The following is a 22,401-nucleotide window of genomic DNA, read 5'->3' as shown; positions in this document are numbered from 1 at the left end:
ACAAACGTTCTAGGTGTGTAGGTCCGTGTGTAGTACAAACGTTCTAGGTGTGTAGGTCCGTGTGTAGTACAAACGTTCTAGGTGTGTAGGTCCGTGTGTAGTACAAACGTTCTAGGTGTGTAGGTCCGTGTGTAGTACAAACGTTCTAGGTGTGTAGGTCCGTGTGTAGTACAAACGTTCTAGGTGTGTAGGTCCGTGTGTAGTACAAACGTTCTAGGTGTGTAGGTCCGTGTGTAGTACAAACGTTCTAGGTGTGTAGGTCCGGTGTAGTACAAACGTTCTAGGTGTGTAGGTCCGTGTGTAGTACAAACGTTCTGGGTGTGTAGGTCCGTGTGTAGTACAAACGTTCTAGGTGTGTAGGTCCGTGTGTAGTACAAACGTTCTAGGTGTGTAGGTCCGTGTGTAGTACAAACGTTCTAGGTGTGTAGGTCCGTGTGTAGTACAAACGTTCTAGGTGTGTAGGTCCGTGTGTATTACAAACGTTCTAGTGTGTAGGTCCGTGTGTAGTACAAACGTTCTAGGTGTGTAGGTCCGTGTGTAGTACAAACGTTCTAGGTGTGTAGGTCCGTGTGTAGTACAAACGTTCTAGGTGTGTAGGTCCGTGTGTAGTACAAACGTTCTAGGTGTGTAGGTCCGTGTGTAGTACAAACGTTCTAGGTGTGTAGGTCCGTGTGTAGTACAAACGTTCTAGGTGTGTAGGTCCGTGTGTAGTACAAACGTTCTAGGTGTGTAGGTCCGTGTGTAGTACAAACGTTCTAGGTGTGTAGGTCCGTGTGTAGTACAAACGTTCTAGGTGTGTAGGTCCGTGTGTAGTACAAACGTTCTAGGTGTGTAGGTCCGTGTGTAGTACAAACGTTCTAGGTGTGTAGGTCCGTGTGTAGTACAAACGTTCTAGGTGTGTAGGTCCGTGTGTAGTACAAACGTTCTAGGTGTGTAGGTCCGTGTGTAGTACAAACGTTCTAGGTGTGTAGGTCCGTGTGTAGTACAAACGTTCTAGGTGTGTAGGTCCGTGTGTAGTACAAACGTTCTAGGTGTGTAGGTCCGTGTGTAGTACAAACGTTCTAGGTGTGTAGGTCCGTGTGTAGTACAAACGTTCTAGGTGTGTAGGTCCGTGTGTATTACAAACGTTCTAGGTGTGTAGGTCCGTGTGTAGTACAAACGTTCTAGGTGTGTAGGTCCGTGTGTAGTACAAACGTTCTAGGTGTGTAGGTCCGTGTGTAGTACAAACGTTCTAGGTGTGTAGGTCCGTGTGTAGTACAAACGTTCTGGGTGTGTAGGTCCGTGTGTAGTACAAACGTTCTAGGTGTGTAGGTCCGTGTGTAGTACAAACGTTCTAGGTGTGTAGGTCCGTGTGTAGTACAAACGTTCTAGGTGTGTAGGTCCGTGTGTAGTACAAACGTTCTAGGTGTGTAGGTCCGTGTGTAGTACAAACGTTCTAGGTGTGTAGGTCCGTGTGTAGTACAAACGTTCTAGGTGTGTAGGTCCGTGTGTAGTACAAACGTTCTAGGTGTGTAGGTCCGTGTGTAGTACAAACGTTCTAGGTGTGTAGGTCCGTGTGTAGTACAAACGTTCTAGGTGTGTAGGTCCGTGTGTAGTACAAACGTTCTAGGTGTGTAGGTCCGTGTGTAGTACAAACGTTCTAGGTGTGTAGGTCCGTGTGTAGTACAAACGTTCTAGGTGTGTAGGTCCGTGTGTAGTACAAACGTTCTAGGTGTGTAGGTCCGTGTGTAGTACAAACGTTCTAGGTGTGTAGGTCCGTGTGTAGTACAAACGTTCTAGGTGTGTAGGGTCCGTGTGTAGTACAAACGTTCTAGGTGTGTAGGTCCGTGTGTAGTACAAACGTTCTAGGTGTGTAGGTCCGTGTGTAGTACAAACGTTCTAGGTGTGTAGGTCCGTGTGTAGTACAAACGTTCTAGGTGTGTAGGTCCGTGTGTAGTAGGAACGTTCTAGGTGTGTAGGTCCGTGTGTAGTACAAACGTTCTAGGTGTGTAGGTCCGTGTGTAGTACAAACGTTCTAGGTGTGTAGGTCCGTGTGTAGTACAAACGTTCTAGGTGTGTAGGTCCGTGTGTAGTACAAACGTTCTAGGTGTGTAGGTCCGTGTGTAGTACAAACGTTCTAGGTGTGTAGGTCCGTGTGTAGTACAAACGTTCTAGGTGTGTAGGTCCGTGTGTAGTACAAACGTTCTAGGTGTGTAGGTCCGTGTGTAGTACAAACGTTCTAGGTGTGTAGGTCCGTGTGTAGTACAAACGTTCTAGGTGTGTAGGTCCGTGTGTAGTACAAACGTTCTAGGTGTGTAGGTCCGTGTGTAGTACAAACGTTCTAGGTGTGTAGGTCCGTGTGTTGTACAAACGTTCTAGGTGTGTAGGTCCGTGTGTAGTACAAACGTTCTAGGTGTGTAGGTCCGTGTGTAGTACAAACGTTCTAGGTGTGTAGGTCCGTGTGTAGTACAAACGTTCTAGGTGTGTAGGTCCGTGTGTAGTACAAACGTTCTAGGTGTGTAGGTCCGTGTGTAGTACAAACGTTCTAGGTGTGTAGGTCCGTGTGTAGTACAAACGTTCTAGGTGTGTAGGTCCGTGTGTAGTACAAACGTTCTAGGTGTGTAGGTCCGTGTGTAGTACAAACGTTCTAGGTGTGTAGGTCCGTGTGTAGTACAAACGTTCTAGGTGTGTAGGTCCGTGTGTAGTACAAACGTTCTAGGTGTGTAGGTCCGTGTGTAGTACAAACGTTCTAGGTGTGTAGGTCCGTGTGTAGTACAAACGTTCTAGGTGTGTAGGTCCGTGTGTAGTACAAACGTTCTAGGTGTGTAGGTCCGTGTGTAGTACAAACGTTCTAGGTGTGTAGGTCCGTGTGTAGTACAAACGTTCTAGGTGTGTAGGTCCGTGTGTAGTACAAACGTTCTAGGTGTGTAGGTCCGTGTGTAGTACAAACGTTCTAGGTGTGTAGGTCCGTGTGTAGTACAAACGTTCTAGGTGTGTAGGTCCGTGTGTAGTACAAACGTTCTAGGTGTGTAGGTCCGTGTGTAGTACAAACGTTCTAGGTGTGTAGGTCCGTGTGTAGTACAAACGTTCTAGGTGTGTAGGTCCGTGTGTAGTACAAACGTTCTAGGTGTGTAGGTCCGTGTGTAGTACAACGTTCTAGGTGTGTAGGTCCGTGTGTATTACAAACGTTCTAGGTGTGTAGGTCCGTGTGTAGTACAAACGTTCTAGGTGTGTAGGTCCGTGTGTAGTACAAACGTTCTAGGTGTGTAGGTCCGTGTGTAGTACAAACGTTCTAGGTGTGTAGGTCCGTGTGTAGTACAAACGTTCTAGGTGTGTAGGTCCGTGTGTAGTACAAACGTTCTAGGTGTGTAGGTCCGTGTGTAGTACAAACGTTCTAGGTGTGTAGGTCCGTGTGTAGTACAAACGTTCTAGGTGTGTAGGTCTGTGTGTAGAAGGGACGTTCTGGGGGTGGTAAAAAGGGTGGAGTGGGAGACCAAAAACCTAGGTGTGGGTCGGGTGACACTTCAGGGGTGGTTGGGAAAGGGGGGGGTTGAGAAGAGGAGTAGAAATTAAATTTTAAAAAAAAATAAGCTAGGAAAGATAAAAATATTAATTAGAATTTTTTTTCTACGGAAAAGGGGGAAAAAATTTTAATTTAAATTTTCAAAAGGAATTGAGGAAGGTAATTTAAATTAAAAAAGGGAGGACGATGTAAATTAAAGAAGGGGTTTTTGAAAAACAAGGAAAATTGTTTTTTTAAAAAAAAGCCAAAGGTGAGGTAAAGAGAATTGCAAGGGAAAAGGGGAAAATTAGAATTATTTTGCGGGGTTTTTTGAAAAGAAAGGGGGTTTTTCCGGGGAAAAAAAATAATTTTGGTTTTTTGGTTTTTAAAACAAAAAACACGATATTATGGGGTGTTGGTTTTAAAATAAAGAGTTTAAATATAAAAAAAAGTAAAAAATTTTTTATAAAGAAGGTGTTTTTTTTTGATAAAATTTAAAGAAGGGGGACAGGGGGGTTTTTTGGGGAGGGGGTTTTTAAACCCAAACCCCTTTGTGACGAACCTTTTGGGGAACGAAAAACTTTAAAAGTGTTTAATTTGCTTCATTTTTTGGGGTGTTTGACAAAGGCCCAAGTTTTTTGGGAGGGGGTAATAATTTTAAGCCAGACGCGGGGGGAAAAAAAATGTTAACCGAAGAAAAACTTTTTTTTTTTTGGTTAAAAAAAAAAGACGGATATTTTTACTTTTTTGGCAAACTTACGGATTTTTTTTTTAAACCCCGTTTTTTTTAATCATTTCTTACAAAACGTATTGAACTTTTTTTATAAAAAATTTTTAAAAAAAAGTTATCTTAACCCTTTTTTGGATATTTATTCCGGGGGGGTTTAAATACTGAAAGGAGCCCTAAAAGGAGGGTTTTAAAATACAAGAGGGAAAAAGAAAAGATGAAAGCCCCCCAAAAGAAATTTAAAGACTTCGGAATTTTAAACAAGAAAAGAAACCCCCTTTAGGCAAAAAAAAGACTTTAAAAAAAATAAAAAACAAAAAAAAAAACAAAAAAGAATTTTTGAAAATTTCTTTTAAGAAAAAAAAGGGGGATTTTTCCAAAAAGATCGATAGGGGGTTATTGGGAACACGAATAAATAATAATTTTTAACTTATGCACCAAAAAGGAAAGGTATCAACACAAATTTTTTATTTTTCAAAAAAATGACTTCTTTAAAGTAGGGTTTTTTGGAAAAAAATTAGTCATCCCTATTTAAAATTGATTTTTGGTGGGCTTTGTACTGAATAGCGGTTCCCCTTTTTCTCGGAAAGTTTCATTGGTCATGTTCTCAATGTAAGCAATGCATGTTTGGGCCTGGAAAGCATGCTCAATACACATGCTCACGTCGATGGCCAACATACCCCGGTGGCCTCCATTTCGATGACCAGCTTGTTAAAAGGGCGTTTTAACATGACGTAGTAATTTAGCGTGGTATGGTCATTGACGTCATCGCCTTCTGTTCGGCGAGATTTCCTCGTAGTATCTGTCGTCATCAGTTTGTGTGGCCATCTCGTGCACCAGCATGTTGACGTTCGGCGTGTAAGTTTTTACGTAACGAGTTTCTGTCACAGTGTAAACTATTCCATCCTTGAATGTCTTCACAATGTACAATAGTCCGCACACCACTAGTAGGAACCCTGAAATATACACGTCATAATATACAGTAGACCGTACACCACTAGTAGGAACCCTGAAATATACACGTCACAATATACAGTAGTCCGTACACAACTAGTAGGAACCCAGAAATATACACGTCACAATATACAGTAGTCCGTACACCACTAGTAGGAACCCTGAAATATACACGTCATAATATACAGTAGTCCACACACCACTAGTAGGAACCCTGAAATATACACGTCATAATATACAGTAGTCCGTACACCACTAGTAGGAACCCTGAAATATACACGTCACAATATACAGTAGTCCGTACACCACTAGTAGGAACCCTGAAATATACACGTCATAATATACAGTAGTCCACACACCACTAGTAGGAACCCTGAAATATACACGTCATAATATACAGTAGTCCGTACACCACTAGTAGGAACCCTGAAATATACACGTCACAATATACAGTAGTCCGTACACCACTAGTAGGAACCCTGAAATATACACGTCATAGTATACAGTAGTCCGTACACCACTAGTAGGAACCCTGAAATATACACGTCATAGTATACAGTAGTCCGTACACCACTAGTAGGAACCCTGAAATATACACGTCATAGTATACAGTAGTCCGTACACCACTAGTAGGAACCCTGAAATATACACGTCATAGTATACAGTAGTCCGTACACCACTAGTAGGAACCCTGAAATATACACGTCATAGTATACAGTAGTCCGTACACCACTAGTAGGAACCCTGAAATATACACGTCATGATATACAGTAGTCCGTACACCACTAGTAGGAACCCTGAAATATACACGTCATAGTATACAGTAGTCCGTACACCACTAGTAGGAACCCTGAAATATACACGTCATAGTATACAGTAGTCCGTACACCACTAGTAGGAACCCTGAAATATACACGTCATGATATACAGTAGTCCGTACACCACTAGTAGGAACCCTGAAATATACACGTCATAATGTACAGTAGTCCGTACACCACTAGTAGGAACCCTGAAATATACACGTCATAATGTACAGTAGTCCGTACACCACTAGTAGGAACCCTGAAATATACACGTCATAATATACAGTAGTCCGTACACCACTAGTAGGAACCCTGAAATATACACGTCATAATATACAGTAGTCCACACACCACTAGTAGGAACCCTGAAATATACACGTCATAATATACAGTAGTCCGTACACCACTAGTAGGAACCCTGAAATATACACGTCACGATATACAGTAGTCCGTACACCACTAGTAGGAACCCTGAAATATACACGTCACAATATACAGTAGTCCGTACACCACTAGTAGGAACCCTGAAATATACACGTCATAATATACAGTAGTCCGTACACCACTAGTAGTAACCCTGAAATATACACGTCATAATATACAGTAGTCCACACACCACTAGTAGGAACCATGAAATATACACGTCATAATATACAGTAGTCCACACACCACTAGTAGGAACCCAGAAATATACACGTCATAATATACAGTAGTCCGTACACCACTAGTACTAAGTAGGAACCCTGAAATATACACGTCATAATATACAGTAGTCCGTACACCACTAGTAGGAACCCTGAAATATACACGTCACAATGTACAGTAGTCCGTACACCACTAGTAGGAACCCTGAAATATACACGTCATAATATACAGTAGTCCGTACACCACTAGTAGGAACCCTGACATATACACGTCATAATATACAGTAGTCCGTACACCACTAGTAGGAACCCTGAAATATACACGTCATAATATACAGTAGTCCGTACACCACTAGTAGGTACCCTGAAATATACACGTCATAATATACAGTAGTCCGTACACCACTAGTAGGAACCCTGAAATATACACGTCACAATATACAGTAGTCCGTACACCACTAGTAGGTACCCTGAAATATACACGTCATAATATACAGTAGTCCGTACACCACTAGTAGGAACCCTGAAATATACACGTCATAATATACAGTAGTCCGTACACCACTAGTAGGAACCCTGAAATATACACGTCACAATATACAGTAGTCCGTACACCACTAATAGGAACCCAGAAATATACACGTCACAATATTATAAGACTCTTTCATATGTGTATATGTAGGATAGGGATATTCCACCCGAGGGGTCACAAAATGTGGTGAAACCCGAGGCTTGCCGAGGGTTTTACCACATTTTGTGATCCCGAGGGTGGAATATCCCTATCCTACATACACACATAATGAAAGAGTCTTTTTCTCTCATATCATTACCGAATTTCTGGCGAAAGTGTCCCTCAGCCATCCATTTTCTTCAATTTTTTAATTTCTTTATTTGACGTTTTTACTAAATATACTTGTGATATTCTGAAAGATCATACCCTATTTTTGGCAAACAATGTTTGCACACAAATTTCATTCATTTTGTGGTTAAGTGATGAACGAATGAACAATTCGCCGATAAAAATTACCGTAACTTGACCGACTCTTACGTGGCCGTGATCAAATTGTCAACATCCGAGAAAAAGAAGTTCTATCAACAATACTGAAAGCCAACGCTGAAATGAGTTTTCCAACTTCACATATAATTTGATTTGCACCTCGACATATTTAATCATTTCACAGAACACACTGTACTTTTAAATGTCAAGTCAAATTTTTTTTTATGAAATACTACGTCACTGCATGACGTCACGACTGTCATTGGAATTCCATTCATAGTTCAATGAGAGTGATGTCGATCTCGATCGCCATGACGCGGCGATGTTTCGTGGCTGGTAATTTTAAATTCACTGTGATTTTGGCAACTTCGTGTGTGAACCAGCGAACAGTGACTCTATACGAGTATTCGATCTTTTCTGTGACATAGGATTATATGTGTTTAACCGGTTGTCTTGATGGAATGACGAAGGTAGGTCAGTCGATAGGCTAACGATGATCATATTGAAAGGCTAGGATGGCAGTTAGTTTTCATAGTTACTCTACACAAATATAGACTCTGAGTTACAATTGAAATAAATATTTTTATATGAACATCGAGGGATGTCATTTTTACCGAATGTTCGTTCATTTAAGAGCCAATTCCCAACTTCCAAATACACAGGTTACTGAGTAGGCCTAACAGTTACTGACAGTACAGTACAGTAGAGTAAACAAATTCCAGGGCCCCCTGCTGACGCAAACGGAACCATTTCATAGGTTGTGACGTTTGACATTTTCTTTTTTATATTTTTTTATGTATGGCTTTTATTTTACTTCCTGTCATTGCCAGGTGATTGTGTGTGTTTACATGTTTTTAATGACAAATGACAAATCTGTCGGGTAGGCAAGTCTGTATTGTACTGTAACTGTTACAACAGGCCTGTAGGCGTAGTCTGTTTGTTACAGTAACGGAGTTATATGTTCGCTCAGATGAAATGTCTAATCGTTTAACCGTGTAGCCCTATTGATTTACTGCTGATATGATATATATTTATCTAAGAATGTATGTATTTTTAAAGTTAAGTCCAACGTTTCAAAACAGACACCGACGATAAGGACTGTCGGATGTGAACACAAGCAGACGACGTTGTGAGAGTTGTCCCCCTTGAACGCAGATTAATCCGCGCGCGTGAAATGCTATGTAAGATAGATTTATCTTACATAGCTATCTTACATGGGCAAACTCTATCCAACATGGCGAGATATGAGAGAAACAGTAGTCCGTACACCACTAGTAGGAACCCTGAAATATACACGTCATAATATACAGTAGTCTGTACACCATTAGTAGGAACCCCTTAAATATACACGTCATAATATACAGTAGTCCGTACACCACTAGTAGGAACCCTGAAATATACACGTCACAATATACAGTAGTCCGTACACCACTAATAGGAACCCAGAAATATACACGTCACAATATACAGTAGTCCGTACACCACTAGTAGGAACCCTGAAATATACACGTCATAATATACAGTAGTCTGTACACCATTAGTAGGAACCCCTTAAATATACACGTTATAATATACAGTAGTCCGTACACCACTAGTAGGAACCCCTTAAATATACACGTCATAATATACAGTAGTCCGTACACCACTAGTAGAAACCCCTTAAATATACACGTCATAATATACAGTAGTCCGTACACCACTAGTAGGAACCCTGAAATATACACGTCATAATATACAGTAGTCCGTACACCACTAGTAGGAACCCTGAAATATACACGTCACAATATACAGTAGTCCACACACCACTAGTAGGAACCCTGAAATATACACATCACAATATACAGTAGTCCGTACACCACTAGTAGGAACCCTGAAATATACACGTCATAATATACAGTAGTCCGTACACCACTAGTAGGAACCCCTTAAATATACACGTCATAATATACAGTAGTCCGTACACCACTAGTAGGAACCCTGAAATATACACGTCATAATGTACATTAGTCCGTACACCACTAGTAGGAACCCTGAAATATACACGTCATAATATACAGTAGTCCGTACACCACTAGTAGGAACACTGAAATATACACGTCATAATATACAGTAGTCCGTACATCACTAGTAGGAACCCTGAAATATACACGTCATAATATACAGTAGTCCGTACACCACTAGTAGGAACCCTGAAATATACACGTCATAATATACAGTAGTCCACACACCACTAGTAGGAACCCTGAAATATACACGTCATAATGTACCGTAGTCAGTACACCACTAGTAGGAACCCTGAAATATACACGTCACAATATACAGTAGTCCGTACATCACTAGTAGGAACCCTGAAATATACACATCATAATATACAGTAGTCCGTACACCACTAGTAGGAACCCTGAAATATACTCGTCATAATATACAGTAGTCCGTACACCACTAGTAGGAACCCTAAAATATACACGTCACAATATACAGTAGTCCACACACCACTAGTAGGAACCCTGAAATATACACGTCATAATATACAGTGGTTTGTACACCACTAGTACAGTAGTCCGTACACCACTAGTAGGAACCCTGAAATATACACGTCATAATATACAGTAGTCCGTACACCACTAGTAGGAACCCGGAAATATACACGTCATAATATACAGTAGTCCGTACACCACTAGTAGGAACCCAGAAATATACACGTCACAATATACAGTCGTCCACGCATCAGTAATAGGAACCCAGAAATATACACATAATATACAGTAGTCCGTACACCACTAGTAGGAACCCTGAAATATACTCGTCATAATATACAGTAGTCCGTACACCACTAGTAGGAACCCTGAAATATACACGTCATAATATACAGTGGTTTGTACACCACTAGTACAGTAGTCCGTACACCACTAGTAGGAACCCGGAAATATACACGTCATAATATACAGTAGTCCGTACACCACTAGTAGGAACCCAGAAATATACACGTCACAATATACAGTCGTCCACGCATCACTAATAGGAATCCAAAATACACATGTCACAATACACAACAGACCACACATAATTATTTAACGCCTCAATTATGTATCTATCAAATATAATAATTACGAATGATACAAAATTCGCATGTGTCGGTAGTAATCCGATATCGGTTACGGCGAACACATTCATTGCAATTTGAACAACTCAATTACCATCGAAAATTCCAAGAAAGTACCTAGATGTACAAATGTACTTACCGCTTATAATTCCGAGGATATTCCGAAGGCCTTCCATAAATACCGGTGCGGACAGAAGAAGATAGAGCACGCCTTTCTTCCAGTTATCAATCCACATGATCACAGACCAACAGTGACAACAACAGCCTTCTCGCCTGTGAGGTAACATAACTCATATTATTGGCATCATTGGGTGTTATTGTCAACAGTAGGAAAGTCTGTCCGGGTGTTATTGTCAACAGTAGGAAAGTCTGTCCGGGTGTTATTGTCATCAGTAGGACAGTCAGTCCGGGTGTTATTGTCATCAGTAGGACAGTCAGTCCGGGTGTTATTGTCATGAGTAGGACAGTCAGTCCGGGTGTTATTGTCATGAGTAGGACAGTCAGTCCGGGTGTTATTGTCAACAGTAGGAAAGTCAGTCCGGGTGTTATTGTCAACAGTAGAAAAGTCAGTCCAGGTGTTATTGTCATCAGTAGGACAGTCAGTCCGGGTGTTATTGTAGAAAAGTCAGTCCGGGTGTTATTGTAGAAAAGTCAGTCCAGGTGTTATTGTCAACAGTAGGAAAGTCTGTCCGGATGTTATTGTAGGAAAGTCAGTCCGGGTGTTATTGTCATCAGTAGGACAGTCAGTCCGGGTGTTATTGTCAACAGTAGGAAAGTCAGTCCGGGTGATATTGTCAACAGTAGGAAAGTCAGTCCGGGTGTTATTGTCTACAGTAGGAAAGTCTGTCCGGATGTTATTGTCAACAGTAGGAAAGTCAGTCCGGGTGTTATTTTCAACAGTAGGAAAGTCAGTCTGTGTGTTATTGTCAACAGTGGGAAAGTCAGTCTGTGTGTTATTGTCAACAGTAGGAAAGTCAGTCGGGGTGTTATTGTCAACAGTGAGAAAGTCAGTCCGGGTGTTATTGTCAACAGTAGGAAAGTCAGTCCGGGTGTTATTTTCAACAGTAGGAAAGTCAGTCTGTGTGTTATTGTCAACAGTGGGAAAGTCAGTCTGTATGTTATTGTCAACAGTAGGAAAGTCAGTCGGGGTGTTATTGTCAACAGTAGGAAAGTCAGTCTGTGTGTTATTGTCAACAGTAGGAAAGTCAGTCCGGGTGTTATTGTCAACAGTAGGAAAGTCAGTCCGGGTGTTATTGTCAACAGTGAGAAAGTCAGTCCGGGTGTTATTGTCAACAGTAGGACAGTCAGTCCGGGTGTTATTGTCAACAGTAGGACAGTCAGTCCGGGTGTTATTGTCAACAGTGGGAAAGTCAGTCCGGGTGTTATTTTCAACAGTAGGAAAGTCAGTCTGGGTATTATTGTAGGAAAGTCAGTCCGGGTGTTATTGTCTACAGTAGGAAAGTCTGTCCGGATGTTATTGTCAACAGTAGGAAAGTCAGTCCGGGTGTTATTGTCAACAGTAGGAAAGTCAGTCCGGGTGTTATTGTCAACAGTAGGAAAGTCAGTCCGGGTGTTATTGTCAACAGTGGGAAAGTCAGTCCGGGTGTTATTGTCAACAGTAGGAAAGTCAGTCCGGGTGTTATTGTCAACAGTAGGAAAGTCAGTCGGGGTGTTATTGTCAACAGTAGGAAAGTCAGTCGGGGTGTTATTGTCAACAGTAGGAAAGTCAGTCCGGGTGTTATTTTCAACAGTAGGAAAGTCAGTCTGTGTGTTATTGTCAACAGTAGGAAAGTCAGTCCGGGTGTTATTGTCAACAGTAGGAAAGTCAGTCGGGGTGTTATTGTCAACAGTGAGAAAGTCAGTCCGGGTGTTATTGTCAACAGTAGGACAGTCAGTCCGGGTGTTATTGTCAACAGTAGGAAAGTCAGTCCGGGTGTTATTGTCAACAGTAGGAAAGTCAGTCCGGGTGTTATTGTCAACAGTGGGAAAGTCAGTCCGGTTGTTATTGTCAACAGTGGGAAAGTCAGTCTGTGTGTTATTGTAGGAAAGTCAGTCCGGGTGTTATTGTCAACAGTGGGAAAGTCAGTCTGGGTGTTATTGTAGGAAAGTCAGTCCGGGTGTTATTGTCAACAGTGGGAAAGTCAGTCTGTGTGTTATTGTCAACAGTAGGAAAGTCAGTCCGGGTGTTATTGTCAATAGTAGGAAAGTCAGTCCGGGTGTTATTTTCAATAGTAGGAAAGTCAGTCTGGGTGTTATTGTTAACAGTAGGAAAGTCAGTCCGGGTGTTATTGTCAATAGTAGGAAAGTCAGTCCGGGTGTTATTGTCAACAGTGGGAAAGTCAGTCTGGGTGTTATTGTCAATAGTGGGAAAGTCAGTCCGGGTGTTATTGTCAATAGTGGGAAAGTCAGTCTGGGTGTTATTGTCAACAGTAGGAAAGTCAGTCCGGGTGTTATTGTCAACAGTAGGAAAGTCAGTCTGGGTGTTATTGTAGGAAAGTCAGTCCGGGTGTTATTGTCAACAGTGAGAAAGTCAGTCCGGGTGTTATTGTCAACAGTGGGAAAGTCAGTCTGGGTGTTATTGTCAACAGTAGGACAGTCAGTCCGGGTGTTATTGTCAACAGTGGGAAAGTCAGTCCGGGTGTTATTGTAGGAAAGTCAGCCCAGGTGTTATTGTCAACAGTGGGAAGGTCAGTCTGGGTGTTATTGTCAACAGTAGGAAAGTCAGTCCGGGTGTTATTGTAGGAAAGTCAGTCCGGGTGTTATTGTCAACAGTAGGAAATACTGGATTTAATGCTTTTGTTATTTAAAATAATATCGATCATTTCAAAACCAGTACCCGGATATTTATTGAACAACCTGCACATCATAAAGTAACTTTATGAATCACATTCTCTTTTGAACAATAGTTTACAAAAAATCGCCATTGTGATACTTACTTGCAACATGTAGATTTGTTTATGATCCAGGTAAGTTCAAGCAAGGTAACCACGATACTTGCAGCTCTGAAGAAGATACGATTAGAACTTTATTAGTAACATGTACATGTATATAGGTATTTTGAGGAATGTTGAAATTATGTTCAGAATACCATAATTTCTTAACAAACTTTTCATTTAAATTCTTTTTTGAATTTATATTTGATTTTGAAATCATTTTAAGTTTTCTTCATAATTTTCCAATTCTTTAACAAAAGGACACGCTTATTTTTAAAATAATTATTTTTTGTAAGCGATTAATGAGTCTATATCTGATGATTGATTTGCTAACACAAGTCGGCGTCGTGTCCTTGAAGCCAGGCCAATACAGCTAATACCGTTAATGACGCATGTATGAAGTCTAAACTCTGGTTATTTCATTAATCGATGTAAATGTCAACCTGTTAAATGTATGTATATATCACATCAAACATGATTACTACAATGTGTGATTATAGCTAATAATTAACCGAAAACGTCAGTAGAATGGCTAAATGTGCATATCGAGGCTTCACATAAATAAACGAAATTAACCCTTAATTAATTATTAATAAAAGAAAAATACACATGTACAAATAATATGCAATTTCTATGTCTTTTTAACCGTCTGTCTATCGCTGTTGTACGATTGTTTACATGTTCACGTGATGAAAATAAAATGTACATTATTGATGAAATATAAAAAAAAAGAAAAAATAATATTATCAAAATCATTAGGGTTAATGAACCAATGTATTGACCTCCTACAAAGTCAGTAATTGTATAATAACTTACATGAGGTACCAGCCGAGATACAACTTTGGGTCGACGTCGGGAGGGTTCTGTATAGTGTACACCCCTGCTCCCCACATCACTGTCAATAAAAATAATCACCCTCTATAATACTTACATATTAAGTCTAGCAAACTGAAATTCAATAATGATATACATGAACACATGTACAAGTCATAACACATGTACAAGTCATAACCACGGCGAGGACAAACAAATATGTCGGATTCTAAATACATGGATGACAACATGTTACACCATATGCATGCCGACACAACAGCTGATAGACATGTTATCCTGAGGTCGAAATATCCGCCCACAGCCGGTAGATTATTATTTAACCAACACACCTTAGAATTCATCCATAGCCGGTATAGATAACTATATCAACTTACCAACGTTAGAATTCACCAATAGTTAATTATATCAACCAACCAACCTTATAATTCATCCATAGCCGATAGATAATTATATTAACTAACCAACATTAAAAGTCCCCAATAGCCCGTAGATAAACATATTAACCAAACCATCATCAGAATTCGCCCATAGCCCACTGATATTTTTTTCAACCAACCAACGTAAGAATTCACCCATAGCCGATGAATAATTATATCAACCAATGCAACCAACGTAAGAATTCGCCCATAGCCCGATGAAAGTTTTATGAACCAACCAAAGTTACATTTCGCCAATAGCCCGTTTATGATTACACGTATATTAACCAATTGAAACCAACGTTGGAATTCGCCCATAGCCGGTAGATTTAACCAATCAAAGTTTAGATTTGTCTATAGCCGGGTACATACCGGCCAACGTTAGAATGGCCCATAGTCGTGCGATGACAGTGATTTTTGACAGAAAGGTTGACGATTTAGTGGGCCCCTTCTCTGTACTGACGATCCTGTCCTTCTCCATGGCAATACATGTAATGTCAGGGTTATTATGCCGGCAAGGTCAAGGTTATTTCACCGGCAAGGTCAAGGTTACTCTGGCCAAATCACCTTCATCAATAGATCAGAGAAAAATGGTCATTATTAAAAAAAACAATTAGATAAATAAAAGAACTAAACTGCATTATATATTGTAAAATATACTTATTACAGCCCTGTACTATATATAGATAGATATATATACATACCTGTACTAGGTACATGTTATACCTAGCTAGCTAGGTCCCATCTACCGCCCTATAATTATATGTATTTGTAGGGGATCACGTATACCACATTACGTACACATGTAATTTCACTTACTCGACAAAACTACGATCTATTATTCCTACAATGAGTGGTTTCTTTCGTGTCTATAGAAAGTATATCTATATCAACTCACGTCTTTTTAAAGTCCAAAGAAAACACGATACGCATCAATGAACATACTTTCGGTATTTAAATTGAAATGTGTATTACCGCCGAGTATACACAACGGGTATAATTTGGGCGGGGGCGTAAACAACCCGAAATGGACATCAGTATCACCTAGATTATATCTGCTAGTGGATAGCTTTAGATCAACATCATCTAAGTTAGCAGTTTAGACGATAAAGTAATCAATTGTTGTGTTTTGAAAGACTCACTTGGAAACTCGTACTTCTATATCAACTTTTGTCCATCCATCTGTCTGTCTGTCTGTTTGTCTGTATAATGAAAATTATATTGCTGATGTTGCACGACATATATTTATCAAACTTACTATTAAGTGGCAGATTGATTCAACAATTTGTAAACTTAAATTTAACTGAGGTTAAACTTTCGTGTGATGAAATGTCTGTTGTATACTAAACAGAAATGTTTATGGTACTAGTATGGTATATATGTATGTATGACTGTATGTAATATTCATGACTGTATGTATGACTATGTAATGCATATGACTGTATGTACCTACTGGCTGTGAGGCTTTCGGAAGAAACTTGAATTGAAATGAATTTAAAGTTCTCCCAAGTAAATACTTGACAGCTTTCCAAAAGTTTTCTTTTTCTTGTCTTGTCTTGACTAGTTTTAAAATAAATACAGATGTATAGATTTATAGCTGAAATAAAATATCACTGTTAAGCGTATTGTATTTGAAACGCATATCAAACTACCACGAAAGTCAGAACATGTTAGCCCTTTCCTATACACAATGTTATACTGACCTCTTAAATAAATGTCGTGCCGGTCTTTCAAAACTCATCCGCAATTTAATTCCATAATTGGAAATACATGCACAAAATGGCTGGTATTTCCTGTTGTCGCCGGAGAATCTCCATCCAATCCTTGTACATATTTCCAGGGGTCCAGCACAAGGCATGTACGTCACAATATTCAACAAATAACCATGTGTCACACCAGGCCCGATACACCAGCTGGCGACAATTTTGCATATATATGGATTAATACTTTTACATTCGTTCCGGTATACGTACCACATACAATAATGCTACAGACGAGTGGGATGTCGTCCGTGACACAACCATGGCACGTAAACGGACACAACATTATGTTTATCGACACGGAATCCACAGCATCATTTAACAAGTAGATATTAAATGTCGTTTGATGCATATTTTACTGAAATTTCAGAGGTTGATCATGACTTAACAAAGTTTGTGTACCAGGTCTATCGCTCCGTGAATAACCAGAGTCATTTTGTCGCAGGGCCTCATTGTAGTAGCTGGTGGCTACAAACAACTCTTAGCCGAACGTGGTTCTTCTATCAACCAAATACGACTGTAAAATGTCTTAATTCGTACTAAAATGAAAAGATACAAGGTTCATATGATAATGACCCGGAAGAAAAAGTTCATCAAAGACACTAGTCATGTAAAAACCAGTATAAAATTAAGGAATGAGACATTCTGTGGAAATTTGCCTCTTTGATATAGACCTTCTTATTAAGTAGGAAACAAAATGTCGTTGCATTATTTGTGAACGGAGAAAATGTGTCAAAATGTACTCAGAGGTATTCTACAGGGGTCGATACTTGAACCACCTTCCTCCTTCTTCCTCCTTATAAGAATTGATCTCAAAGAACGTCATACTCTTGTATGAGGCTGGTCACGTAGACTAAAAAAACAGGGAACACGGGATGACCATGAATGTACACTTGAAATTATTAAAATGATCGTATAATTACATGCCAAGCTGGATAGGCGTCAGTCTGCTTAGCACAACCCGGAACTAAACATGGCTTTCGGTAGATGTTGCTGTTCTTGAAATACTTTTCTGCTGTTGTACCCTTTTTTCCTGTCAAGGATAAAGAATGCGCCCTGTGGATATGATTCTGTGATGGGGGTACCGGGGGTGCGATATCCCCTGGTCCCTGTATCGCTCCCTACGAGATGTAGTTACTGTGGTATGGTAACTATACCACGTTTCGTGTTGGATCTTATACTGTAAACGTGAACATTTACGCACGGGGGGAATTTACGCTTATTACGCGTCCTTTTGATCGCGAAAATTTCCCCCACGCTTATTATTTTGATATCAATTTGCGTAGTCTCCAGGGGCCGCGGTGGCCGAGTGGTTAAGGTGTCCCGACACTTTATCACTAGCCCTCCACCTCTGGGTTGAGAGTTCGAAACCTACGTGGGGCAGTTGCCAGGTACTGACTGTAGGCCGGTGGGGTTTTTTCGGGTACTCCGGCTTTCCTCCACCTCTAAAACCTGGCACGTCCATAAATGACCCTGGCTGTTAATAGGACGTTAAACACAAACAAACAAACAAAAAAGCGTAATCTCGAACTACATACGAAGGTGAATCGATCGCGAAAATAGCCCCTACGCGTATAGTATACATATCAAAATCGCGAAATTAACCTCCCGCGAAAATAACCATGTTAACAGTATAGGAGCACAGGTCTGAGTTTGCATCCTTCTGTTGGCCAAAGGTTCCCACCTGAGCTTGTTGGTCATTGATTAAGTACTTCCATGGATAAGGTCGTAATAACTAATGGTGTTAAAAGGAGCCGCCCTTTTTAACCTTCTCTCGACGGTTTACCTAACTGGTGGTGTGTGGGCCACATACTTCTGCCATACATCCAACCGTGGGGCGTACATTCAACTGTGGGGCGTCGAAGCTCTCGTTCGTGAGGAGATTTTACATCATCTCATGTTGCGTCTGATGAGTCCTAGAGTCCGGTTTCCCTTGGTTATGTAAGGTCCTCGTTGGAGGTCACTGCCAGGCACCTACTTGACTCCACGGATTATGGAGGTCACTGCAAGGCACTTACTTGACTCCACGGATCATGGAGGTCACTGCAAGGCACTTACTTGACTCCACGGATCATGGAGGTCACTGCCAGGCACTTACTTGACTCCACGGATTATGGAGGTCACTGCCAGGCACTTACTTGACTCCACGGATTATGGAGGTCACTGCCAGGCACTTACTTGACTCCACGGATTATGGAGGTCACTGCCAGGCACTTACTTGACTCCACGGATTATGGAGGTCACTGCCAGGTACATTCTTGACTCCACGGATTATGGAGGTCACTGCCAGGTACATTCGTGACTCTACGGATTATGGAGGTCACTGCCAGGCACTTGCTTGACTCCACGGATTATGGAGTATGTTTTCTGCGTTAATCGTACTATGCTTCCTTGAGACTTGTGTGTATGGTGACACATTTCTTGGAGTTGACAATCATTTGCGAGGACAGATCATCCTGGAGTCTCTGTGAGTTGGTCTCATTGCCGATGTGTGGATAAAACAGGCAGTCGTCAGAAAACAATCAACTGGCTTCTGACTTTGACATCACTGGGTGTCATTTATAAACGTGAGATAGAGCAATGTGTGTTATCTTGTACCCCGTAATGCGGGACCTTGTCGAGGTCAAGTAGAATAATGCCTTACTTGGCTGAAAATGTCGTCTAAGGTGAAAACTAGTTGGTTTTATCGGGATTTGTTTGATCATAAGTCCTGATGTTTGTCAATGAGGATGGTATGCTGGTCGAAATGCCCATAACTTTCCAGTGTATGATGTGAACCAGGAATTTACATAAAATTGACGCCAGAGAAACTGGCCGATAGTTGAAGACAGGGATGCTGGATGCAGTCGCGCCAGCCATCTGAGATGGTACCACATTCTAAAGACTTTTGAATGATGAAGTAGAAGATGGGTGGCATCCGAGTTTGCGAATTCATGTAGCAATCTTGCCGGTGCCTCATTTGGTCCCGCGTATGGCTTTGTGAACCCGGATGTTGACTTGAAGCTTGGCGACTCCATTGGATAGGAAAGTACTTAGTCCTTTGTGATAAGGAGCTGTCAAATCCTTAATGTGATTCTGTCTTTGTCTCAGTGTCGATGTAGAAGTTCCCGTCTGTCTTCATTAAGAGTACAACGTACGCGTCTTGAGATTCTTGTCGTTTTCCTTTCGGATAGGTCCCGGATCGTTTGGGGTCGTTGTTGATTCCATGCATATTCATTTATCACTGGTGGCACAAGAGCTTACAGCGAAATAAATAGTGAACCACATTGTGCAGTCCTACAGCAGGGCATATTTTCACCCTCGCTTTCACACCTCAGGAACAGCCCAGCTACGCGTCTGCATATTGAAGAGAATAATGTAACACACGGATATTAATGGGTTTAAACTGGTTTATACAGCACACATTTATTACACACGGTCTACAGAAATTAAAATTACCAACATTAACATATAGAAGATCAAGTGATGATAGATTTTGTATGAAAGTACAAACACAAAAGATGTGAAACATCTATGTAATGTCGTGCTTCTAACAATCTAGATCCTTTAGTTTATACCATCCTTCCCTCTGACTTCTATCCTATTGAAGGTCACACTATATTATTCCCTCTGTCAATCCATCCTTCTCAAAGTCCAGTTATTATTCCCTGTCATTATTTCCTTCTCAGTATCAAGATAGTCTTTCCTTCTCACTATCAAGTTATTCATCCCTCTTATCTTTACCTCTGCCATTCTTTCCTTCTCATAATCAAGCTATTCATTCCTCTCATCCTTCCCTGTATTTCTTTCCTTCTCACTATCAAGCTTATTCATTCCTCTCATCCTTCTCTCTGCCATTCTTTCCTTCTCACTATCAAGCTATTCATTCCTCTGTCATTCTTTCCTTCTTACTATCCAGCTATTCATTCCTCTGCCATTCTTTCCTTCTCACTCTCAAGCTATTCATTCCTCTCATCATTCCTTTCGTGTCAATCAATATTCCGTTATTTTTTCCTTCTCTATTCTGTCTTTCATTTTGATTTCAGTTTTCTGAGACATGTCTTCCTTCCTCTACCATGTCATTTATACATCTATCTATCATTCCTCTGTGCTTCATGAATCAAAGAGGAACGAAAAATAAATAACAAGCCGTCTTCTCAGTTTATCATAGATTTTATTAATAGCACTGGAATAATGCAAGTAAAACAATTAACAATTTATTTGCCACAAATTGCACAGGTGTATAATTGCAAAATTAATTAAAATTAAAAAGAGTAAAAACTAAAACTAAAAATTCTGCGAATGTGTTAAGTACCATAGCAAACTGAAATGATATTTTGCATTTTTTTTTAAATCCCAAGAATTTATTTTATCAATGATCAATCCTTCCTTAGTCCCAATACAGGTATCCCCAAGCTACAGGGTTACAATTACAACACATATCTCTCTGCTAAGTCCAAAGTTTCCAATTAACACCATAGACATGCTTTACTGAAATTTTGTCTTCATTTCTTCTCAATATTTCTCAGATAATTAGGAAATTTCAGGAGATTAATGACTGCATTATTCATTAAAATTCTAATAAATCTAAACAGAAATCAATAAAATTCTGATTATAGTTTATAGAATATAATTTCTATTTCATTTTCAAACAGGTAATTGTCCTGTAAATCCATGCAAACATGTCTAATATCTTGCTTGGACAAGGTAAAAATATATATTGAAAGTGTTAAGACTGATCATTGATAAAATAAAGTCAACTACAGTATACAGATATGATAATGTGATAAAAATCAAACACCTATGATCAATTTAAAACCTTATCTATACTATAAATTAGGGCTGCCACGATATCGCGGAAAAACAAACAGTTTATTGTAATTAAGAACAAAAAGGCAACATTTTGCAGTATTGTACATGCTGTAGACATCGGTTTAGATTTTTTTTTTTTTTTTTTTTTTTTAGGTCTTAGCAGTTTCACAAAACAACAATACATAGAATAATTCCATTGTTACTGGTAAGGTGCGTTGATAATTACTGATTCATTATGAAAGGGGAAAATAAATGTCTGATAATTGCTGTACAAGACCTTGAAATAGCTAATTTGATAATTACTGCTCTATTATGATAAAAGGGGGAAAAAACTCTTGTTATAGGATATTTTAAAACTTTATTTATCTAACCCTTTAAAAGTTAATTCATCTATCTGTGAAACAATAATTACACCACAATATATCACATTGTGAGGCGTACAACAATACGCCATGTCCAGTAATAAGCCCGCTTCTCTGAGTCAGGGTTTTGTGTTGGCAGCCATTGGGCTTATTGCAGGATAAACACGGTAATGTAATTAACAAATTGTTATCCGTATCGTGTCAGCCCCATACTACAAATCATATCGACACACAGTGCTGCAGTCTTTATATATAATTATTCATTTGAAATAAAATACGAAAAATCAGCAAAAAATAAAATCAATATATAAGCACCAAAATTAAAAATATTGCAGAAAAACATGACAAGAGACAATTAAAGCTGGTTACTATTGTTTTATGAAGCGATATAACACATACCGCAGTATATTGGTTATACTCTACAAGGCTAATACACAGAAGGCCGCATATATTACAATGCATCTTCTATCATTGTCAAGAATATACTTTCATATATAATATGTAAAATCGCTCTCAACTCAAGATCAAACATCAATTGAATAATACAAGTGTGTGAAGTCGATTTTTACACCCTAACTATACAAGTGTGAAATTAA

At 39.8% G+C, this 22,401-nt stretch overlaps 1 protein-coding gene across 3 annotated transcripts; it reads right to left on the bottom strand.

Moving 5' to 3' along the window:
- Positions 1–4,795: 4,795 nt before the first annotated feature.
- LOC117323083 lies at positions 4,796–17,007 on the bottom strand. Of its 3 annotated transcripts, XM_033878091.1 has the most exons (7): positions 16,596–17,007; positions 16,035–16,094; positions 15,265–15,459; positions 14,459–14,537; positions 13,646–13,711; positions 10,849–10,982; positions 4,796–5,164 (listed from the first exon to the last, which is right to left on the bottom strand). In XM_033878091.1, exons 3-7 carry the CDS (start codon positions 15,371–15,373, stop codon positions 4,974–4,976), a joined length of 579 nt encoding a protein of 192 aa, XP_033733982.1. In that variant the 5' UTR covers positions 15,374–15,459; positions 16,035–16,094; positions 16,596–17,007; the 3' UTR covers positions 4,796–4,973. The 3 variants fall into 3 exon arrangements, with proteins under 3 accessions (XP_033733982.1, XP_033733981.1, XP_033733983.1); XM_033878090.1 differs by lacking the exon at positions 16,035–16,094 and having other exon boundaries at positions 16,596–17,005; XM_033878092.1 differs by lacking the exons at positions 16,035–16,094; positions 16,596–17,007 and adding an exon at positions 15,597–15,652.
- Positions 17,008–22,401: the final 5,394 nt, after the last annotated feature.

The sequence above is a fragment of the Pecten maximus genome, chromosome 3 (assembly GCF_902652985.1).
Source record: "Pecten maximus chromosome 3, xPecMax1.1, whole genome shotgun sequence".
NCBI lineage: Eukaryota > Metazoa > Mollusca > Bivalvia > Pectinida > Pectinidae > Pecten > Pecten maximus.
Note: the sequence above shows the minus strand (reverse complement) of the source record. Positions and strands in the feature narration are given on the sequence as shown.

Excerpts from the sequence above, each read along its gene's own strand:
- LOC117323083 (XM_033878091.1), bottom strand. The coding sequence starts at position 15,373 with ATGGAGAAGGACAGGATCGTCAGTACAGAGAAGGGGCCCACTAAATCG. Across the intron at positions 14,538-15,264 it reads GGCCATTCTAACGTTGGCCG|TGATGTGGGGAGCAGGGGTG; the intron begins GTATGTACCCGG and ends TTTTATTGACAG. Across the intron at positions 13,712-14,458 it reads TATCTCGGCTGGTACCTCAT|AGCTGCAAGTATCGTGGTTA; the intron begins GTAAGTTATTAT and ends TATCTTCTTCAG.